Raw genomic sequence first — 23185 nt, forward strand, 5'->3', positions numbered from 1 at the left:
TTTGACTGCAGGACCGGTACAAGACTAGTCTCTGCACACAAAAAAATTTTCTTCTGTTTAAATCACGAAAGTAATTGATCCAATTAATTTTTTAATTGAAATGTCTTCAATCACAAAATGATGGTATCAATCACAGTTTTAGTTGGGCATAAAGGAAATACTTGATTAAAAAATTAAACGATTTCATGATCAAATTGCAATTAATTCAATTAAAAATTTAATCGATGTTGATTTGGAAACTCAATAAATTTTTTAACTAAAAACGTAGCTATTTTCAAATACTTTCTAAACTGACTTTGCGTTTTTAGTTCGATAAACCGCTTGATTGTTTGAAATAAAATTTTAATTAAAAATTAAAAGAATAATCCATCACCTTTTTAACTGACTTAGACTTTCGAGTCTGATTAAAAAGTTAATTATGTTAATTAATTTTATAATTAAAAATTTCATTCATTGACTTTATTAACTAAATGTTTCTACTTTGATTAAAAAATTAATTAATTGATAGATTAATTTATTAATTGAAAATATTTCAACTTCAGTCAACTTTTTAATTGGAAATATTGTTGTGTTATTTTTTTTTTTTTGTTATGGACCATCATGACTTGGACTCATTTGAAAGGCAAAGTCCTGAGACAACTTAGTCGGACTATCGCAAAGACAGGCCCTCTTGAACTAGTCTGGGACAAACTCTTAGGATGGCTTCATTTTGAGCGATTCGGATCGCACCAGAACGTAAAAACTGTGGATTGCTTTTTAGTAAATGTTAGATCTACACATACGATTTTAAAATCCAGAAAAAATAAAAATCAATAGATTATACGAAAATTTAAAAATTGCGATTAGGCGTTTTTAAAATAAAGTTTCGGAAGACATCTCATATTTTTTAATCTTTTTAGCTTTAAAATGAAGTTGAAGCCAAGTTGACCTCAGTTCAAACTAATTTTCTTTTATATAAAGATTCCCATTTTAAGATCGAAAGTCTATCAACATTTTTGGTATCAAGAAATGCTTCTTTCAAGTTAATTAAAAATTGGATTCGTATTTAACACAACAGTGTACAAAAGTCTTATAGAAACTATCTTTGTATTAACCACCAGAATTGGTCGATGATAACATGAAGTAACATCCATATCAATTTACAGCGATCCTATGCTACAATTTTTCGACAATTAGTTTATAGCTCTAGGAAATTTCTAATGAAATCCCACAGATACTGTAAAATCAAACCTAGATTATTTGAAACACATCTTTACATCGCCACGATATTTTCAAAGGGATCGATAAGTTTTCAAAAAGCAATAAATATTAAAGGTCTGCCTATATGGCTCCTTTGTCAAATCAAATCCCCTAAAATTTCTAGACGCGTATAGTGCCACAATAAACACTGATTAGATACGAAACAGTTCTTGATCTTATCACTGTTTTGTTGTTGTTTTTTTCTTTCTTCAAATTCAAATCCCTTAAAAATGTCTGTGATAGTTTATGAGACAACTATGGGACGGACGCATGCGTGTCGTTATTATCGTTTTGTTTCTTTAATATCAGATATATTTCTCTGCAGCGCTCCCATTTTCTTTTGGATAAGAGGAAAATTATTGTTCATTGTTTGTTGACTGAGATTGCAACAATTACGAGCCTAGTCGAGTCAGAATCATTGTGATCACAACTATCTAGGGATGGAGAGAAAAAAGGAGCATTGTATGTGCACGTGTTCAAGGGACAGGATTTACTGATGATGCTCGGCCCCCTATAGTTGTTAGTATTTTTGACCCTCAAGGGCTAGTAGAATGAGTAGACAATTTTGTTTTCCTTTTGTTATTGGAAGAAAGCAAAAGAATGGTGGTTCTAACAAAAAAGAAAATCAGGGGCACAAAATTAATCACCATGAAAATAGGATTTTTCTTCAATAGGAAAAACTAAGAAAAAGGCAGAATAAACAATAGCCTATGACTTTAAAGGGAGACATTATCACAACAAGGAATAGGAAACAACAACAAGGCCTTCTATTGGCAACTCTAATGTTTGGCCATGACTTTTTCTTTCGGTCGGACTTTAAGGTAAATTTTCAAATACATTGCGTTTTGTGGCTTCCACTGGAAGTTATCCCTTAGCTTGTTAATAATGGATTAAAAGAAATATTTTAAATTTGTTTGCTTTTTAAATATTAATTATTTTTTCTTGTTATTAATCATTTTGTTGTTAATAAAACAATCTTAAAAACTAAATAAATTAACAATGTTTGGAAAAAGTTGGGGAGGCGAGGGGTTTACTAAATTCTATCACATGAAAATAATTATACTAGACTTAATATTAAAAAAAATCAATAATGAGTGGATTTAAAAAGTTTTGGATGGCTGACTGGCTGGTTGGCTGTCTTATTGGCTCTCCTCATCTCATCGATTTCTCATTTATTTAAAGCTTTTTGTTTGTTTGGAATTATTGTTTCAATCTTTCAACAAGTAGATTGGAAACATTTGTGGAAGACTTGTTATGTGTTCAATGGTGCTCATTACGATGCTAGCTGGAAATTACCAAGGGCGCCATACATTCTCCTCATCCTCTTCGTCTACATCAATACTGGTGACATCAATGCTGGGTGTACTTTGGCAAGTTGTCAATAAAGATGTGGCATGCTTCTCACTGCCCACACTTGAATTGGGACTGCTACTGTAGCTGGAAACAGGTGAAATGGGTACAGTATAATGTTGACCCTTAAATGTGGGAGCGGCTATCTGGACAGATAAGGGAGTACTCAATGGCAATGATGGTTTGACTGGTGGCTGCAATTGATTTAGTCTTTGGCCCAAATGTGTCATCAGTTGTGTGCCCAAGCTAACATTTACTCCAGGCAATTCGGACAAGGATCGGGATACTTCATTAACAGCATGTATATATCCAGAGCGGAAACCCTCAGATTGAGACATTGTATTCGATGAACCATTTGAAGCTTTGGCTAAGCGATGTTGTTTCATCTTTTGCAAATGGGTAACAGTCAATTCCAAAATATCTGCTTTCTCCAATCTTGTTACATGTTCGCCTTCCGATTCCAATGTGGCCACCATCAAATCTTTCAATTCATCCAGGCACTTGTTAATGCGAGCTCGGCGCTTACGTTCCAGCATAGGCTTCATTACTTTGCGGTATTGGTAGGTTTTTGACATTTCCGACATTTGTAAAGACATTTTGAATTAAATGTGTAAGGGAATTTAAAAAAAACTCTTGAGTTGTTATCGCTTGAAGAGCGTAAGGCGTTGTGTGAGTACAAATCCTCGTTGCTGGCCTTTTATACTGGGCTACGAAAACGAGCCATACTCAAATCACCCTTATCAACGTGGGTTTCTCTCTGATGGAATCTTATACACGAACTCTTTGAAATTCCTCCAGAGAGCCCATCACACTTAGAACAAGGAGAGTGTGCTATCGTGCAAGACAACGAAGCAACCACCCTTATAATTGAATGTCCGTCCATCTATTTGAGCGCTTGTGTCTTGGCATTTCTTATTGTACACCAGTGTTGTGTGAATGTTTCTTGGGACTCAAAATGCACCCTTATTGTTAGTCCTGGCTTGTGCGTTTGCGTGTGTGTATGTGTATATGGGCTGTTTACCTTTAAGGAAGGAAATTAATGCAAAGGCATGTCATGACAGCCAGGACCTCTAGCAACCGTGGGAAACACTTTCCTTTCAATATTCTCACGCGAGTTTCGTTCGATCATTTGCTCACCTGGCCACGAGTAAGGAGAAATCCTATCAACCCTCAGTTTTTCCTATTGTCTCAAAGCCTGGGAATATTTTTCTGCTGCTCGACAATCTCGGTTCCTTGAGTAAAGAATCATCGACAGCTGTCGCTTATTTATTTTCTTGGACATATATGCATCGGAATCTAATTGTTTCCTGCTTGATTGTGCAGCAATGCAACGGCACTTTTGACGTTGGGTACTTACGGCCTTAACAAAGTGATGGCCGGATAGATGATATGAGGTTAGCGAACGATAGAGCGTGTGTTTTGAATGAGTCCTTGTTTGTTGCGATGATGCTTTACTGTGGTCATACACTTGTTTCTTTCGCGTCCTTAGTCCTGACAGGGGTTTATTTTGCTTACAGGGTTTCTGTATTTGGGTGAGCTTAACTCGTGTTTTACGTGTGACTGACCGTGTTCTGATCCAATATTGGAATGGGAGTTTGTGGCATCTAATGTATGGTTTGGTGTTGGTCTGACCCATGGGGTGTAATGATATGTGAGGATTTTTTTTGGCACATTATCGACCTTCGGCCTTGTTTTAGTTTTGAAATATGAACACAACGATCAATTTACATTAACCCAATGAGGGAAACAGCCAAATCGCACCCTTGTTTACATTGTCACAACTAGAAAGTTGTAGTACCCAAGTGATTTTCAAAGCACTAAAAATGAAATTAGGAATAGTATTATAAGTTGACGTTGACATTTTATAAGAAACACCTTAACTCCACACTGCAACTTAATTCATTTGGATCAATGTAGGCATTGTTTTTCCAAAAAAAAGCTTTAGACTGCCAAAATAAGCATTGCAAAATGTTATTGAATTTACGACTTATCATAAAGTTCAAAGCCACCGCCGTGCCAAGTTCGATATAAGTATATATCGAAAAATTGACCTAATATAATAATAATAAAGTGAAATTTAGAAGACACAATTTTTATACAAAATTAGAAACAAATTTATTTAATATTATGAAATTTTAATTAAAAGAAATTTTATAATCTTTTTTATTATTTTTTTCTTCCAACTTATGATCCGATTAGTATATCTTTGCTATAAGGAGTAAATAAAAACACTTTTGGTTAATCTTTAAATTAATAGAGATATTTAAGTATTAATTAAAGTTAATGATATAAAATCCTAAAATATAGCCAAAGAAATATTTAAAAGTAGAATTGTGCAAAATAAATTGAAAAATAAAATCGGCACGATAGTGTGCGTGAATAAAAAAATATAAGCTTATATTTCACTAAAGCTTATTTAATTCTATTTTAGATCATGGAATTATTACGATTTAAGAAAGTTTTATGACTTTCATAATTTTTAGCGTACGTTAGGTGAATTAACTAAAACAGAGGAAAAACTTTACACAAATGGCACTAAAAACATTTTTGCAATATTGAATACCATTTTTTTCTTCAAACAACGAAATTTTTTTAATAGGTGAACTATAATTTTGTCTAATAAATTTTCTTGAATTTGTCGAAAATTATTTACTATTTTTTGTGAAATCGGCGAGGCACTAATATTTTCTAAAATTAATCGACTTTTTTCACAAATTAAATTTTAAAAATTTCTTTCCTTGTGGGTTCACCTTTTTTCAGTCTTATATTGCAGAACTGTGATAGTGCATGAAGAAAAAAGACGAATTATATGAAATTTGTCTCCTTGTATCAAGTACCCAAAACTCAAATTTAGAAGAGAATTGTATCTTAAAGGTATCCTTTCTTCAATTCGCCACTTCTTTGGCTCGGAATCAATACCAAAATCATTAGTGCATTTTTTTTTACTTTCGAACTTCTGTTAATGTGGATTTTCATTTCGTGAATATGCGTGAGTTATTTCCATACATATCGTGAACGAGTAAACATTTTCCCTCGTAAATCTAATTGAGGGTGAATGCAATTTTATCCATGCGCACACCTCCATTTCAAAGATAATGCATCCTTGATTTAAGGTTTTTGAAAAATTTTAAAATGGAAAATTCAATGAAAGAGATCAGTTGCTGTAGTTTATTTTCCAACAGGTTTCTAATTTCTAGGTTTAGGATGGGTTTTTTCCTTACACATATATATTTATTTAAAAAAGTCACGTCATTTGGCTCGAAATCAATGTCAAAATGCTTAAATGAAAATCAAAATCTTTGAACCTAGCAAACGTTTTTTAGTGCATCCCCTTGCATGCAAAAATTCCACATCAGTTTTGCTTAAATACCAGCGGTATTTTACGTTGGAGGTCCGATAAATTTTTAGCCTAAGGATAATACATTCTAAACGATACTGTCTAAATTTCAGTCGTATCGGACCGCGAGCCTACACACAGCGTTTGTATTCCGGGAAATGTTCTTCTTATTAGACCACCAATGCCTCTCTTTCCATTAATCCATGTGTATTAACTTCTAAGTTCTCTAAGTGCTTTCACATAGTGTGCAATTACATTCGGCGAAGTTCACTAAACGTCGTAACACACACTGAAAAAAATATTGTCGTGAGGTCAAAGATTTCATGTCTTTAAAATACGAATACAAATTTTGCTTAGCATAGAAGACGCATTTCTCTAAAATAAAGTTATTTTCCTTGTCCAAAAGTCGATAAACTTTTCAATGAAGTCGTATTGTCCTTATAATTAAGTGATTTGACTTAAAAATAGGTATCTTAACATGAAAGAAAAAATGTATAGGCTAAAGTCAACTTGACTTTAATAATTCAGAAAAATTCTTTAAATTTAATGAAATTGTCTTTAAATTTATTGTCTTTTTGCATCTTGACTACAAAGCAAAAAATCGTTCAAATATAGGACACTTTATTTTAAAGACGTTTTTTACTTCAAACATAGCATAATTTCTACTGGAAGTCGAGTCCTAATTTGGAAAATAAAGTTGCCGTTAACTCGTTTTTAAAGGACTTTGATAGCATATGAAGAAAAAAGCTGAGAAAGCGAAAAATTAAAATTTGCTTCCTAGAAGCAACTACACAAAACCTAAACTTAAAAGAGAATTGTGTCTTAAAATTATCCTTACTTGTATTCTCCGCTTCTTTGGCTCGGAATCAATACCAATTTTTTTAAAGTAAAGACAAAATCTTTGAAACCGAGTATGCTTTTTTTTCACTGCAGTGAACTTGTTAGTTTAAGGACGTGTCTTTAACGGCAAATATGTACCCCGTGCATCTTTTTAAAATTTGAACTATTATTCAAATTAATATTTTAATTAATTACTACAAAATTTTGTTTGTTTTTCATAAGTTTATTAAATATATATTTTTTATTATATAGTCACTTGGAAGATCGTTGATTAATGAATGAAATATTTTTACATCTAACTTATTAATATAAATTAAAGCTTTTTAATATACTTTTAAATAAAATACTTTCTTTTCATTTGTACGGAGATCGTTGTACTTGTACCATCCATAGCAGCTTAATCCTATCACAATATATCACAAAAATATGGGGAAGAAATGTGTTAAGTTCTATACAGAAAAAAAAAAAATAAAACAATAATTGTTTGTGTAACCTATAGACTAATAAAGCTTCTTAATTATGAGATAGCCACAATAAATTCGTTTCATTCCAGGATAACATTTGTTATTGTTTTTGTTCTTTTACCAAGGACGCCAGACATCCTCATCTTTCGACGGTACCATTGGCTGATGTTCTTCTTCCACATCACGTAATAAGGGTTGTGAGCTGGAGCTATTAGTAAAAAGTTGTTGTTTCAAATCTTTTAACTGAAATCCCAAATGTTTCATTAGTCGGGTACCAAAGCCTCGGTCTATACCCGGAACTGAGGAGAATATCTTAGATACTTCAAATGCTGCTTGAGTATAACCCTCACGAAATTTCTCCACATTCAAGTGCTTTTTTGTAGGTGGTTGATTATATCCATCCTTTTGATGATTCCTTAAATAGGATACTGTCATCTCGAGTATATCGGCCTTTTCCAATTTGTTAACATGTTCCCCTTGCTCTTCCATAGTATCCACAATTAATTCTTTCAATTCTTCCAAATAAAGATTCATACGAGCTCTACGTTTTCTTTCCAATAATGGTTTGGTTACTTTGCGATAGTGTTGGGTTTTAGTCATAAATTTTTGTCCATCCACAGCCATTATGGTCCAGAGAAAAGATTGTGATATTGATGATGGAAACGACCACGAAAACCAAGGTAATGTGTAGGGATAATAAAATATTAGCAAGTGTTGTTTACTGTACGGTAGCTGAGTTGTAAATGATGTTGCCCCTAAGCTAAACGATCCTTTATGTACTAGCCGCAGAATGCTCACAGGTTGGACTGAGAGACAGCTACACTGGTGGATTGTAGCAAATCACAGAGAGTAGTTATGCCATGCGAGAGTGTGTTTCTGATTTGTGGCAAAGCGCACAAGTATTTTACTTGGAGTACGGTTGCATGCCTCGATACAAACAACAGCAGCAGGTATCTCCAATCCACCCTTATTAATTTGGTCAAAATAACTGGTATGCAACCTGTCCTTTTCGTATGAATATTGAGAGTCGTCCCTCTGCATAATGGAATAAACAGAGAAATCTCTTCCGTTTGCCTTTAGGGTGTACTTTTATGTTTAGTCTGCTCTGTTTAAATGGACATACAAAAATATAAAACTGTACATGGAGTTAATATAACATAGAGATTGATTCTCGAAGTCTAGGGTGCCTATGAAACAACATCAGATTTAATGAAGAGGTAATTAAATCACAGTGTTTCGATTTCAAATTTATCAAAAGAACAAAAAACAAAAAAAAAATTTTATGCATCTAGCCTTAAAAAAAGTGTTTAGCAATGATTAGGACACAGTATACCAAATTTCACAAACTTCTTTTAAATTGCAACCTTTATAAATATTGATCTTCTTGCTTTTATATATTTTCGCGATATTTTTTTTTAGTGTTCGCAAATTCAGAAGGCTTACAATGCAATTTAAGTTCACAATATGGCAGCTCCAAATTGTCTGCAAAGGATGATGAGTTACATGTACATATTTACAAATTAGTTTTCGGTGTTTCCAAACTTTCATTACTTTCGGGATAGAAAAACTCATGATACGCTGAGAGCTTTAACAGATTGGATTTGCGGAATAATAGATTTTCGATATGGGCTTGATTGGTACTAGTAATTATTCCCAGTTTTTTTTCGCAATTTGTCGTAGTGAAAAATATGAATTCGCAGGCTCAAATACGAGCGATTTCCATTCGGCCAAAGTTTGCGAATTCGTGTAAACAGAATTTGCAAAAAGGTCAATTCGCAAAATTGTCATGCACCGGAACAGGCATGATACCTTTTGAAATAAATGTAAGAAAAACTATAGTAAACCGGACAGGACTGTATAACTAATTTAATAGTGAATGGGTTAGATTCGACTAATCCACATTTGGTGTTTTTCACAGCATTTTTGTGTGTTTTCATTAATTGTTGTTTTATATAAAAAATTGTTGAATCAATTCAATTGGTATTTTTAATTCAAGTAAAAATTTAATTGCAAAAAAAATTATGATATTGGTTTTTAGTATAAAACTACAAAAAAGCAATAGGCTATTCCCAGGATTTGATTTATTTAAGGCTTTTTTTTCTATGAGTCCTAACAAGTCCTCTGAATTTTATCCCGCCCGTCGATCTTTCTGTGTGTGCCTGGTGACCATAATTTAAACTTCTCGCCTAAATTCTACCGGACTTGCACTCTCTAATATTAGTTCATGTGACATCCTGTTTCATTCTGCCATATGGCTATTTGACTTCCTCCTATTCCGTTAGAAGATGATAGCCAGATTTGAGAATCTTACGGCGCTCAGAATAACTGGTGCCCATCCTCTTGAACTTCAACACGGCCCTATCGTATGTTCGGTTATTGTTTTATTCTTGTAGACTTTATCTTATTATTGAATATACAGGGCAGTTGACAATAACAATTACCATTTGCATTAGGCAGCTCGTTATAATGTTTGCAAGCCAACATTAGCATGTGCGTCGGATTTTGCTTAAAAATATATTTATTTGGCAATGGAGCTTAAGCGTAACAATGTGATTACATTATGTTGGGCTGGAAAATTATAAACGAACTTGTTTGGGTACCGTAGCATAAATCATTATACCGTCAGCGTTGACATGGTGACAATCTAAAAAATTACATTCACATATGGAATTTTTCGGCGAGTGATATCTTGAATTCAAAGAAATCCAGGACTCAAACGTAAGCATCTATTGAAAGCATGCTATATATATATATTGAAAAATCACAAGGACTTTACAAGGTTTAAAAGGCACACAATATTACACAAAAAATTTAGACCACTACCCAGCAAAAATAGCGTCGCCAAAAAAGTAATGAAAATGTTCTTTTTGGATCCGGAAGTGGTGAAAAATTGGCGCAGAAGCGATGAATTTAACATGGGCTTGTCATAGGACGGAAGTCCTCCATTTCAACAGCCGTTGCACTGAATTTGCATCACTTCTTTAGGTGTGATCCGAATTCAATGTTTTGGATGTAAATTAAAAAAATTTGTGATATTTTGTCAAATAAATAATTTTTATAATTTTTTATAACTTTTAATGGATTCGAACGCTTGTCGGAAACGTTTAACCTCAAATATTTTCAAAAATTCACAATTTTTTCAAATTGGATTTAGCATTTTTTTCGACAAAATTTAAATGATTTGTACCACTTTATGAATTCTTACTCTGTTTTTAACCTATTTGAAACAAATAAAGTTAAAATTACCGATTAAAGGTATGAAAAAACGAAGTTATAACAAATTGAATTAAAAGAACTTCCTGGGTAGTTAAAATAAAGAACATCATTGGAAGTGCATCTTCTGGAAGTGCTTTTAAAGTTGTGCCTTCGGCAGAACTTCCAATTTTTTTTGCTGGTTAGGTATTGAAATGAGAAAGCTGGCTTTTAATTTGTTCAACATTTGAAAAAGTAGATTTATTTTGCTAAGAAAGTAGTTTTCAGGATTTCTAAACGTTTAATTACTCTCGTGGGTGGAATCAATTTGTCCAAATTTCGGATGTGGGCTTGATTGGTACAACTCAATTCTTAAGCCTATTTTCTACTATATAACTTTTGATTTTGGACATGTTTTGTCGAAATGGTCGTGCAACATTGAATTCAAGAGCTCAAACACAAGCAACTTCAGAACACGTCAAAAAAAAGCCAATTCGTAAAAATTTTGCGAACGCATTTGCCATAAAATACCTGCAAAACAAAAACGTTTGCGTTTATTTAAAAATCTACTTTTGTTTTTCTTCATCACGATTCCCTTTCAATTCTACTTTTCGATTATTTCGTTAAAGATCGATATGTCGACTTTGGTCAATATTAAAGTTCTGGTCAAAATCTCTATGTGTTAGAAAAAGAAGGGGCTGTTGACTTTTTTCAAGTAGCCCTCATTAAAAGGTAGCCGCCAATGTCCCAAACATTGTAGATGTCAATTTTTAGGAATCGCTAAGTGTTTGAAATTCTCTCATATAGGCCTGATGTCCAGTATTATATCTTAGCTATAACACTGCCTCTACACGTAAAAAGATCAATATGTTATTCATTTAAAACAATAAATATATACATTAAAGTACAAAATGTTACGTTCTTTTAACTTTTTTCAATCTCGTTAAAAGAACGTAAAAAGTCTGTATGGTTTTAAAACACTGATCAAATTCTATCGTATCCAAAAAGTAATTTCAATTAATCAAAATTTACACTCATTTTAATTTTTTTATATATTTTAGACCACTGTTATATACACACCCCATATACATGACCTAACCGAGCCATTCTCGTGTTCAAGATCAATAAAGTCGTCGATGATGTTTTTGGTACAATTTTTTGGTGGTGCCCGTGTTAAACTGGATGTCTTACCCATAGTGAATGCACCACACTCGTGCACACAATGCATCGTAATATTGGATGTGCGTGTAAGGCTTACTTCCTCCCCAAACTGTAAATTGCGAATAACCCCGAGCGAACGTTGTTGATTCAACATACGAACGACACACGCATGGCTCGATCTCGTAGAAATAAAAACGACCGGCATCAAGCAAGGCAACAATGGGCTATGAATGAACGAAGAATACATGAATGGGAGAGCCGAATATTGTTCACAGACACACGCACAAGTTTGGTAATACAATGAGAACAGTGATAGCATATCGTAAAGCAACAACAGCCACAGCAGCAGGCTGATCGATTTTCTAAAGGAAATCACTTGTCGTTCTTTCTGCAAAGAGATCGTCATCATCACCGGCGACAACGTAACAAAGTAAGTATGGATCGTGAGAAAGTGTGCACCCCAAATTCCCACACTTTGAATTTTTTGGGTTTTGTATTTGGAAAGAATCGACCGGGTGACATACGAAAGATTTTTTGTTGTTGTTATGATTTTTACTATTTGCGAAGGTTAAATCACCTGCTTCGATTATCTTTTGTTTTGTATGGGGTTTCAATAGAATCATATTCGTATATTTAGGTGGATATGCAGAGAAATATGGGAAAGATTGTCTGATCAGTTTACATGACATCATCGGGATAAAGAATATCCGATATTTGTATTTTGGAAAAGACTGCGAAATAAGGGTGAAAATATGGGAGGAAAACAATAATACGAAGTTTGCCCGATATGAGTTTAACCTAAAAAGCAAGATAATTTTTTAAATGTGATACAGGTCTTTTAATGCAAATAACTCTTCAAAAAGATTCAAGATTAAAACGTCAATAACGTTTTAAAGAAGTCGTAAGGATGCTTTTCACTCATCCTCGTATCGGCCCTATAAACTCCTTATTTAGGAAATCAATGTGGCGCTCGCTCTGAAGCCGGAATAGGGTGGTCATTATCTGTGGCCTACGGGATAGTTTTCGCTTTCTTCGGTACAATTGACTGTATGGACTGATCATCAATCTCCGATATCTACCAGTACATCAATGATTTGTCGACTGTCTCGAAAGGATGCCGAAACTCCTTTTTGGAAGTGCTTATACCCCGTCAAACTCTGTGTTGGAATGGTCTAACAGATGTTCTTGGTGTGCAGAAAGAGCAAACCCTGCTCCAATTGCGCCGAAAGTTTTCTTATGCAGCTGTCTCACGAGATCGCCCAATTTTTTAAATTTATCCTTCGGAACACGACTCATCAAAATAGGCGTTCGATCACTAAATTTGGATGATAGGAATCTGTTCAGCATCCTAAGGACCTTTGCTTATGGTGCACGGGGAGACATCGTGGTACAATGCTTACCCGCCTTACACACAAAAGGGTCATGGGTGCAATCCCAGATTCGTTCAAACATCGAAATGTGGTTTATCCCCTCTCAGTAATGCTGGTGACATTTCTGATTGTTTCGAAGTTTCTCTAAATGGTTTTACTGCAATGTGGAACGCCGTTCGGACTCGGCTATAAAAAAGAAAGTCTCTTGTCATTGAGCAAAACATAGAATCGGACAGCACTCAGTGATAAAAATTTGAATAATTTTTGTGTTTTTTTGCATGTAAAGAAAAATTTAATTTGTGCCGGTGTATTTTAAATCATTCAGATAAGTGATTAGTTTGTTGAAAAAGTTCAATGTTTTTCAATGTCTTTTGGTGATTCCTATTCAAGGTGCTTTGATGTCCCATCAGGTGTGCCTCGGGGTAGTCATTTGGGGCCTGTCTTATTTTTGTTATTTATCAACGATTTACCTCATTCCGTGGTTAACTCTAGGATTTTGATGTATGCTGATGAAGTTAAGTTATTCTCCTCGTTTGATAATTCTGATCAGGTGCGTTTATTACAAGGTGATTTGGATAGCTTTGATGATTGGTGTAGGGTAAATCTGATGGATTTGAACTTGAGGAAATGCAAGTTTATGCGATTCTTTAGGTCTAGACCTATTGATGTTCGGTATAGTATACGGGGCTCGTTATTGGAAGAGGTTGATTCTTTTGTTGATCTTGGCATTGTTATGGATCGTAGGCTTAATTTTAATGGTCATATTCATTCGATGGTGAGTAAGGCGTATGGGGTCCTAGGATTCATAAAGCGTTGGGCGAAGGAGTTTTCGGACCCTTATGTTACAAAGAGGCTTTTTACTGCCCTTGTTAGACCCATTCTAGAGTATGGTTCTATCGTGTGGGATCCTCAGTATGAAGTTTATATTGATAGGATAGAATCGGTTCAGAAGCAGTTCTTGTTGTTCGCTTTGAGACATCTTCATTGGAACAGTGACTTTGTTCTTCCTTCATATACTTCTAGATTGAGGCTGATTAATTTGCCTACTCTTAGGAGCCGACGGACGATGTTGAGCTCCATGATGATGTATAGGTTAGTTAGTTGGAGATATTCCATGCTCGGATTTGATATATAAGATTAGGATAAATGTTCCTTTTAGGGCATCTAGGAATTACCAGTTTCTTTACATTGATTTTCAACGTTCGAATTATGCTTGGAGCCTATTCGTAGGATGTGCATTATTTTTAATTCAATCTATCATCTAGTTGACACTAACCTTAGTATTGATATGATGAAGTCTAGAATTTTAGCATATTTGGATAACTAATACATTAGTTTTATTGAATAACCTAATATTTGATTTTGTGTTTTAATATACCCGGCTGATGAGTCCTCTGTAGCTGGTCAGATCCCTCTGCCGCCTCCCCGCCATGGTCCGGATCATGGTGTGTACGCTGTATGGGGACGAGACCATCACGGTCGGAAGGGGCGGCAAAGTGGGCGATGGGACCGTTCGATAAAAAAAAAATTACTATTGTGGTCTAAGTGAGCCTTAAACAAGGATGCCACTATACCTAAACCACAGTGGTACAATGGTTAGCATGTCCGCCTTGAATACAACTGGTCTTGAGTTCAACTACAGTTTCGATAAAACACTCTCACACTGTTAGAAAAATATGTTTTTCATATGTTCCGATATAAACAAAATGTGTTTCGGGCACGATTTTAAACCACAATATATTTAAGTGCGAACATGTAATTTTCCTAAACTAACACTAAATGTTTGGGACATCTATGTTAATATGTTAGAATATATTATGTTTGGGGCATGAATGTTTCATAAAAATCATATGTGTGAATACAAACATATATAAATTTACAAATTTCAACTAAACATACATATGTTGTGATATTTTATTCAAAGCGACAGAGAGAGTATAGAGAGAAATAGAGATGGAAACCGGGAGAGTTGACGAAAGATATCAATATAACACAGCAAAAGAGTCAAAAGAGAACAATTTCTGTGAAACCGCTTGTATGTTGTTTCGGAAAACTGTTTTATGATAAGGCCAAAAATTTGATATGTTTAAGTCTAAATATTATTTAATTTGAATAAAGAGAATATACATTCTGAACCAAGAGAATAGACATTTGAAAAACAAACAGCTTATGTTTTCGCCTTGAGAGCAGCATTTTATGTATGTGTGGACATGTGTTTTGTTTATCATTTTGGCATTATTTTTTTCTTGGTTCGTTAAAAGAAATCAGGGGTCTTCATAAAAATAACGAAAGGACACTATACTCTTTTTAGAGTTGGGACGGTAAAATGAAATAAGGAGGAAATAGTGAAAAATTACACAGTAAAATGTAAAAAAAACAAAGTTTAGTTTCTCTTTATTAAAAAGTAGTCCACGAGGAGTTGACGGACACCATCAAAGATAAAAGCGGGCATTAAGTTCGACTTTTACAGCTAAAACAATTTAAAAAGTTTATTTTCTTTAAAATGAATTATTAAAGAAAAATAAAAGGAATTTTAGAGCGATGGTGTTAAATGCTAGTAAAAAACTGTTCACTCCTAAATAAATTTATGTTTATATTATAAAATTATGTATGTATGTTTATACTCGACTCCACGTTCTTCTTTTGTTAGTTTTTGAATTCCTTCCAAATTTTAAAGTTTTGTACAAAAACAGTTTTTATTACAATCTTTTTTATAACAATCTATTTTTGCAATAAAAAATAATATTTTATCCAAAAATCATTCAATTTCGTTTATATCAAGCACTGTTACTGACTATAAATCTTTAATAACGCACATTTCGATGTTTCATTTAAAAAAATTAATATAGTATAAATATAAATGTGTAAATTAAAAAAAAAAAAAAAAAAAAAAATGTTCGGTCGGAGCAGGGATTGAACCCACGACCCTTTGCATGCAAGGCAGACATGCTAACCACTGCTCCACGTGGCAAACAAATGTATGTTTCTGTTAAATAATGTTATGTTTGCATGGGCTCGTGGGCGCTGCAAACTATGCTATATAAATGTAACTTAAAACGATAATTATCTACTGGTGACTATAACAGCTACGTAGCCCAGTGGATAGTGTGTTGGCTTACAAACTGTATGGTCCTCGGTTCGATTCTCCGTGCAGGCGAAAGGTAAAATTTAAAAAATTTATAAAAGTGAATAATTTCTTCAACATTATTTGTATTACAGAGAAAGGTGCCAATAACTAAAAAATTTCGTGGAAGTGAAAATTACGAGTATGTTAGGGAATGAGCACAATCGTGTTTGGGAAAAATTCTTCCAAGCATATAATATTTTTGGCTTAAAATGCTTCCAAACATATAATATGTTCACATAAAACAAACATATTAATGTTTCGGCAGTATGCAATAATATATGTGCTTCCTGCAAAATATGTTTGGAACATATGTTAAAGAAGCGATTTTTTTTTAGGGTGCAGTAATGCTGGTGACATTTCTGAGTGTTTCGTACATTTTGTTTGAGGTTTCACTGCAATGTGGAATACCTTTCGGTCTCGGCTATAAATGGGAGGTCCCTTGTCATTGAGCTGAACATAGAATCGGGCAACACTAGAAGAAGTTCACCACTGCGGTATATATATAAGAATTTTATTTTTATAAAATGTTAACGTCAATTTATGTGCTCTAAATATTTTTGATTGAACTATGACAACAACTACTCCAATTTAAAATTATGTGTTTATGCCCAAATATAAGAAGAACGCATTATTTCCTTATTTATACTCTCAAAACCATAATTTTTTCCTCCAAACTAAATTTTAGACCAAGAAAGTTTTTTCTGGTTCAAAGTTGTCTCCTTTAAGGCAAATAAAACTTTAGTTACAATACCCATTGTCACGTTTGACCCCAACTGTGTTTGACATGAAGGAACATCATTAAAAAAAAAACTTCGTTAGTTTAACATTTAATTTTCAATAAAAAATTTGTTTTTGCCGCTGTGAAAAAAACATATTCTCTCATATAATATAACAAAAATCGAATTATTTAAAAGTTTTTCTTATGATATTTTTATTTAACCAACATTGTTTATTTCATTCTTTCGCCCTTTTCGTTAACACAAATAATCGTAAACGTTTAACAAACATAAGAAGCTCGTTGTCCGTTATGGCATTTTATATAAACATATAATTCGCATTTGATCCGATATAGTTTCAACACTTATATTACATTACATACATAAGATGAATACACACATACTTTCATTCATAGGTACATAGATGCATAAATACACATGTATATACACATATAATGGCTTTCATAACAAAGATACATACATAGTTTATATGGGATAAGTTATTTTCAAGGATGCCTTTATATATATCCACCATAAAAGAATAATCCGGATTTTTTAGTTTATTATAAATAATTGTTCATTGTGTTCGCAATTCATTACCAAAAGTTTTCGTAAACTAATTTTGAAAGTGGGTTAATAAAAACGTTAAACTTTACTCCGAAGTGATATTGCCAATTTTAAGAAAATTTATTATTTTTTAATTTATATCTATAAATAAAAGTTTTAAATTTTCAAAGCAAACTATGATCAAACTGTGCACTATTCAAAATCGTAGTATATTTATGCATTTTTATTTTTTTTTCAAAAAAGAAGAAAATGATTTTTTTTCAAAGAATCCGATTTATTTTCGTTCATGGAAATTAGTTTTTTCTTTCACACAGATGAAGCATACAATTTTTCTAAATTCGTAAAAATTTCTTAGAATTTCTAAATTTTACCAATATTTTGTCCATTTTGAACTTTGTAAATTTCCTAGAATTTCTAAATTTTACAAAAATGTTGTCCTTTTTGAACATTGTATGGGACCAAAAACAAAAAAAAAACTCTTACCGCATGTTTTGTTCTTCAAAATAGGATATTTGCTTTAACGAAAACAAGATAATTATATGTACTAAATTTTCTTGAATTATTTGAAAAATGTATGCTTATTTTTATCATTAGGCGTTTGTTATACAGTTTAGTTAAAATTTTGTAAAATTAACCTAAATACATTGTTTTTCCTAATGGATTCACTTATTTTAATTTGGAAATCATCAAAAGTCTTTACGTTGTTTTAACAAATACCAAAAAATCGGCTACAAGTTTTTGAAAAAATATATGGTTTTGTAATTTCCTTGTTAGTCTTTTTTCGATGTCAGTTATGGTGGATATCTAAAATTCGGATTTGCCGAAAGCATTTTGTATTTTTCTTTTTTCGTTTGGTCAAGAAAATCTAAATCACTGGATATTCACACAAATTTACCTAAATAATAAATATGTAAGTATCATTCATAAATTGTTTGACAAACTCAATGTTGATTACGATTAAGATTAGTAACTATTTGATTTATTCGAAATGTTTGTTTTATCTAATATTTACTAAAATTTAAAACTTAATTGAATGGTTTGATTGGTGTTTGTTGACATTTTATTTTATATTTAGTTGTCATATAAAGTAGTTAATTTTTATTTTATTATATAATTTTAATTTCACTTTTTGTTTTTGTGACATTTATTTATAAAGCTGGTTCGAAACACTCTCCCAATTTTTTTTTATTAAAACATAATACTTATACATATAAAAATTCATTGGTATGTTGACGCCTCAGCGCCGATAGGCATTATAGAGGCTTGCTAGCATATTAATACACTGAAAATAAAGTATTTGTATAAAAAAAAAATAATTTCACTTCAAAAATTCGAAAATAATAAACAATTTTTTATTTACCAAAAAAATAAAAAAACAAGTTAGAATCCAATTTCCTCGTAGAATAATTTAATAGCCGCCCATTAATTTTTGCCTTGATTTTAAACCATTGTCTTAGATATTCTCAGTAATAGCTGCCAAAATATTTTATAATTTAATTTCCTCGTAATTAAAATAAAAACTAAATTTATCCGCCAGCCATTAGGAGAGTGTGTTAGTCATGTCGATGTCTACCGACACATCAAATTTTACATACAAACATAGATTCTTTTAACATATTAGTTTACATATAGGTTTTTTATATAGTTCACAAAATATTTGATTATTTTTGGTTTTTATTTGTTCGTTTAATTTTGGTGCATTGTTTCTTTGTACGATAGTTTGTTTTTGTTAATTTTTACTATAATATATAATCGCATCTTCTAGATTTTTTTTGTGAATTATTTGATTTTTAACAGATATACAAAATATACAAAAATCATATAAATAATAAAACAATGCAAACTAGTCTGAACTGTATTCACATTGATTTTGTTAAAAGCAAGTGAATGACATATATTTAAATAAAAAGTTAAATACTAAGAATTTTTCGAACTGTCAAGAATCACTTTGCACTAGGAACATTTGAATCTTTAATGCCATAAATAGTTCGTTTTGCATAAACTATTTGGATTCATTGAAGGTTCACTATCATAACGACGTATTTTAGCCACACTACGCTCGAAAAAAAGTTTACTTGGATCCAAAGATTTTGACCTTCCTTTAAGGATTTTGGTATTGATTCCGAGCCAAAGATGAAGGTTCTTTAAAATCAGGAAATTGTTTGCGACCTATCTGGCTTTAAATCTAGGATCTATAAAATCAAAATTAGGATACAGATCCCATTTATCGAATTTTCATTCTATTTTTCCGGTATATTAATAAAGCTATTCATGTACAAGCAAATGCCAGTTTAAAAATCCAGATTATGAAGGATACTTCAAATTAAAAAATATTTTCTTAATTCCAAAAAAAAAACTTTTAACCAAAGATGCTAAATCCTCAAAATAAGCCTTAACCTATATTTGAAGCGTTTTTATCTTAAATCTAAAGATTCAATATTTCAGTTAATTTAAGGACGATTTCTTTAAACCAAAAATGTGTTTCTTTACTTTAAGGAATATTTGCCTTAGTTTAAAGACATGTAACTTTAACGAAGGGATGCAAATTTTCAAAATGTGTGTCCTAAATTTAATGAAAAAAAATTTTGAAGTAAAGATTATAAACTATCTTTTAATTACAATATCAATATTTTAAAGAAATTTGTCCTTAATAATCTGTAAATTGCGCATCCTAAAATGCGTAATCTTTAATATCACGTAAATATTTTTTTCAGTGTAGGGCAAACAAGCAAATCGCAATGGACTGAATAGTCTAAGTGTAATCTATGATGAACTGACCGGACTGATCGGTCAGTTCATCATAGAAGTGAGCGACCATTTTATTGAACTACAATTCCCAAGAATACTGTGGAACTATAGAAGGTTCTTTTCGACGTCGAAAAATTCTCAATGTGTGTGAACGTGTAAATGATATTCAAACTTCCGGGAATAATTTAAAAAAAAAGTCCTAATAAACACAAACATTTGAAAAATGCTTGAATTCAGTTCGCTTTCAAAGAATAATGTTTAACATCTTGTAGAGTGGCAAAAGTTGTTGAATTCAATTTTTAAAGTTAATTTATGTTTAAAATTAAGAAAAAAAACATATATATAAATAATTCGTAGTGTATATAAAAAATTAAAAATTTGTGACAAAACAATTGAAAATACATTTAAATCACTTAAATTACAATTATGCTTAATAGAACTATTTAACATGTATATAAATTCCATGAATCGATTGGCACAGCTGGAATAAAAACTACCATATGTTGCAATTTTATGCTGAATATGTAAGGAATAACTGGTGCCATTTTCTGTAAATCTTTGGTTTTATAACATCCAAATAAATGAACCAAATTCGATGAGTTCATTTCTACCAACGCATTTTGACGAACTTTTTTGTGTGAGGGAAGGAAAACAAAAATGTGGACCATTGGAATCATTTTATATAGGCTGCCAATCGCGTAATATGTGAAGGTTGAAATCTTTCCGCTTCAGTTCTGAATTTCAATATCATGTGACAATCAATAATTCTCTATATGCCCCATTTGGTTTTAATTGATTTTCCAAAATTTAGAAACATTTTTTAAATAAATTCAGAAAACGTAGAAAATTTCTAAACATTGTACGTCTAGTGCGTGGCTGGTTTGTTGTTATTCATGCAGCTGAAAAAACGAAACAAACAAATTGGATAGAGTACATGATGGGATATAAATAAAAAAATTCAGGATTTTTGTGCCATTAGACATTTTCAAGCTTGTAATCAGAAATTAAAAATAAAAAATAAATATAAATAATTTTGGAAACTTTAAAAAAAATTGGAAAATGTTCTTTTCGAAAAGATGTTTTACACCACATTTTCCCTCATTTCACCCAAACGCTGGTGTAAATTCTAAAGTTAGTGTTGATTCTTAATAGTGCAAGGCATCTAAAATGCAAAACCACCAAAAAATTTGAAAATTCCATCCAAATCCAGAAAAAATCAAAATTTTTATATGAAGAACTTCTTTAAAATCACCATTAATGGTAGCTATACCTCGGGGGTGGTACATTTGATTTTTTCACAAGTGAACTTTTATAACAATACGAAAACTTTCGTTCGGCACCATATTATCTTGATCTCCTGATATAACTTCATCAGCGTCCGGAAAAATGGTTGTCATCCGATTCTTACGTGAAGTACAGTCAAAAGTAATATTGAGCACGAAGGAATCTCTATTATGAACTTTAACAGATCGATTTTGAACATATTCCTTGCCCTGGTATCCGCTTCATAGATGTCTTTCGTTAGAGAGTTACAGTACTTTGCATATTCGTTTAGTCTTTCGGATAAATCTCCATACATACTATGAAACAACGAAGAACGGTACAGCCAGTAATGGCTGACGACGATTTAAGAACTGTGATTTGAAAATCTTTACTTGGAATATCTACACTCTAAATAGATAAGGTGCGTTTTAGACCCTGGCGATAACATTTCAGATCAATAGAAAACTATTGCTCACTACATAAAAAGAGACGCAAAGACCAGTATTGTGCGGTTACTGAATTCATTGAGAAAAACACTGCAGTCAATAGCAATGCATTAATGCAAATGGTCCACAGACTATCTAGAAATACAATTTTTCCTAACTATTGGTAATCGAAAGTAGTGGCATACATTTTTTATCTTGATTCACATACTTATTCCCGCTAAAGTACATTGGAAGAAAAATTTGGTAGAAGCTGCAGAAAGTCTACTGAGAATCCCACTTGTTCTCGTACATACATGAATAGATTTCGTGAGGTGTCACACTTAAGATGTGTTCTGGATTAGGGACCTGGAAAATGTACACGGAATTTTTTTTCATCGTGAGCCAAGTGTAAAGCTATTGTATGCAAAGTATGTACAGTATGTACAGTGCGGTGAGAACCGGAACAGGCATGAAAAATAATATATTGGTATATAATTAGAGTGATCAAAACCGGGGGCGGTATATCTTCTTACACCGATTGTCGGTTTTCGTGAAAACCCATTTTCGGTGGACCGGTGTTTTCACATAAAATTCAAGCCTAATAATGTGATTGTTATATCTTGATGCAAAATCATATCTAGGGAATTTTGGAGAGCGCAAACACCTCAAAGTGAACAAACTTTTTGTGTGTGTCACCATAAATCCTTATAATGATACTGGTAGCGTTACCATTGGGATGGGTCAAATATAACTGCAATTAATTTAATTCTACAACGGGTTTACTATTTTGTAGTAGTGCACAGCTACAAATTTTTAGCATTTAGGATATATTAATGTGATTGGTTAAATTAATTTTGTTATTATTTAAGCGATGAAGTGTTACATCAATAAACTATATATTTTCCTATTTTCAAAATAGAACAAGGCAATATGCAAGATTTATTTAATTTGGTTAATTTATTTGCAAAAGAAAAAATGTAAATTATTTACTACATTTTTTGTGGGTTTATATTCGATTTTAGGCTGTGTCGAAAAGCTTTGTAAAGATATAGTGTTTTTTTTTTATATAGAACTGTTAAAAAATGACCTGAAGATTTTCCATAAATACATGTATAACATCTGATAAAAATTATTTCATAGGTTTTTCTTTTCATTGTTTCGTGGTACATAAATGGATGGATGTATTAGGTGTATCCCAGTAAGCAGAGCGTTTTTTACAATCCCCTGGCATATAATAATTTTCCCTAGAAATCAAATTTGATTAAAAAACTAGTTTTTTTATTGTTTTGCAATACAGTGTCATTGCGCCGCGTACGATCAATGACACCGCTCCGTTCTTTGCTTTAGTTTTCTGCTGTCTTCGGTTTGACTACATACAGTATGCGA

The 23185-nt window shown here is 32.3% G+C and overlaps 3 protein-coding genes and 1 long non-coding RNA gene across 4 annotated transcripts in view; 1 reads left to right on the plus strand and 3 right to left on the minus strand.

Annotated features, from left to right (window-relative positions):
- Nucleotides 1–12103, plus strand: part of LOC142237503 (uncharacterized) — a 141069-nt gene extending 128966 nt beyond the window's left edge. Inside the window, exon 3 of the long non-coding RNA XR_012722500.1 lies at nt 11484–12103. This is a non-coding gene — a long non-coding RNA (uncharacterized LOC142237503). The remainder of the gene's footprint in view (nt 1–11483) is intronic.
- E(spl)mgamma-HLH (Enhancer of split mgamma, helix-loop-helix) lies at nt 2171–3241 on the minus strand. Its single transcript, XM_075308829.1, has one exon. It carries the CDS (start codon nt 3183–3185, stop codon nt 2532–2534), a length of 654 nt encoding a protein of 217 aa, XP_075164944.1. The 5' UTR covers nt 3186–3241; the 3' UTR covers nt 2171–2531.
- Nucleotides 7024–8052, minus strand: E(spl)mdelta-HLH (Enhancer of split mdelta, helix-loop-helix). The gene has a single exon (XM_075308841.1). It carries the CDS (start codon nt 7852–7854, stop codon nt 7348–7350), a length of 507 nt encoding a protein of 168 aa, XP_075164956.1. The 5' UTR covers nt 7855–8052; the 3' UTR covers nt 7024–7347.
- Nucleotides 12104–16983: 4880 nt separating the features above from the next.
- The window catches only part of Nf1 (neurofibromin 1), a 39321-nt gene continuing 33119 nt past the window's right edge, over nt 16984–23185 (minus strand). Inside the window, exon 25 of the mRNA XM_075289240.1 lies at nt 16984–21010. Within this exon, the coding sequence (XP_075145355.1) occupies nt 21003–21010 (8 nt within the window). The 3' untranslated portion in view covers nt 16984–21002. The remainder of the gene's footprint in view (nt 21011–23185) is intronic.

This window comes from Haematobia irritans, chromosome 1 (assembly GCF_050003625.1).
Source record: "Haematobia irritans isolate KBUSLIRL chromosome 1, ASM5000362v1, whole genome shotgun sequence".
Taxonomy (NCBI): domain Eukaryota; kingdom Metazoa; phylum Arthropoda; class Insecta; order Diptera; family Muscidae; genus Haematobia; species Haematobia irritans.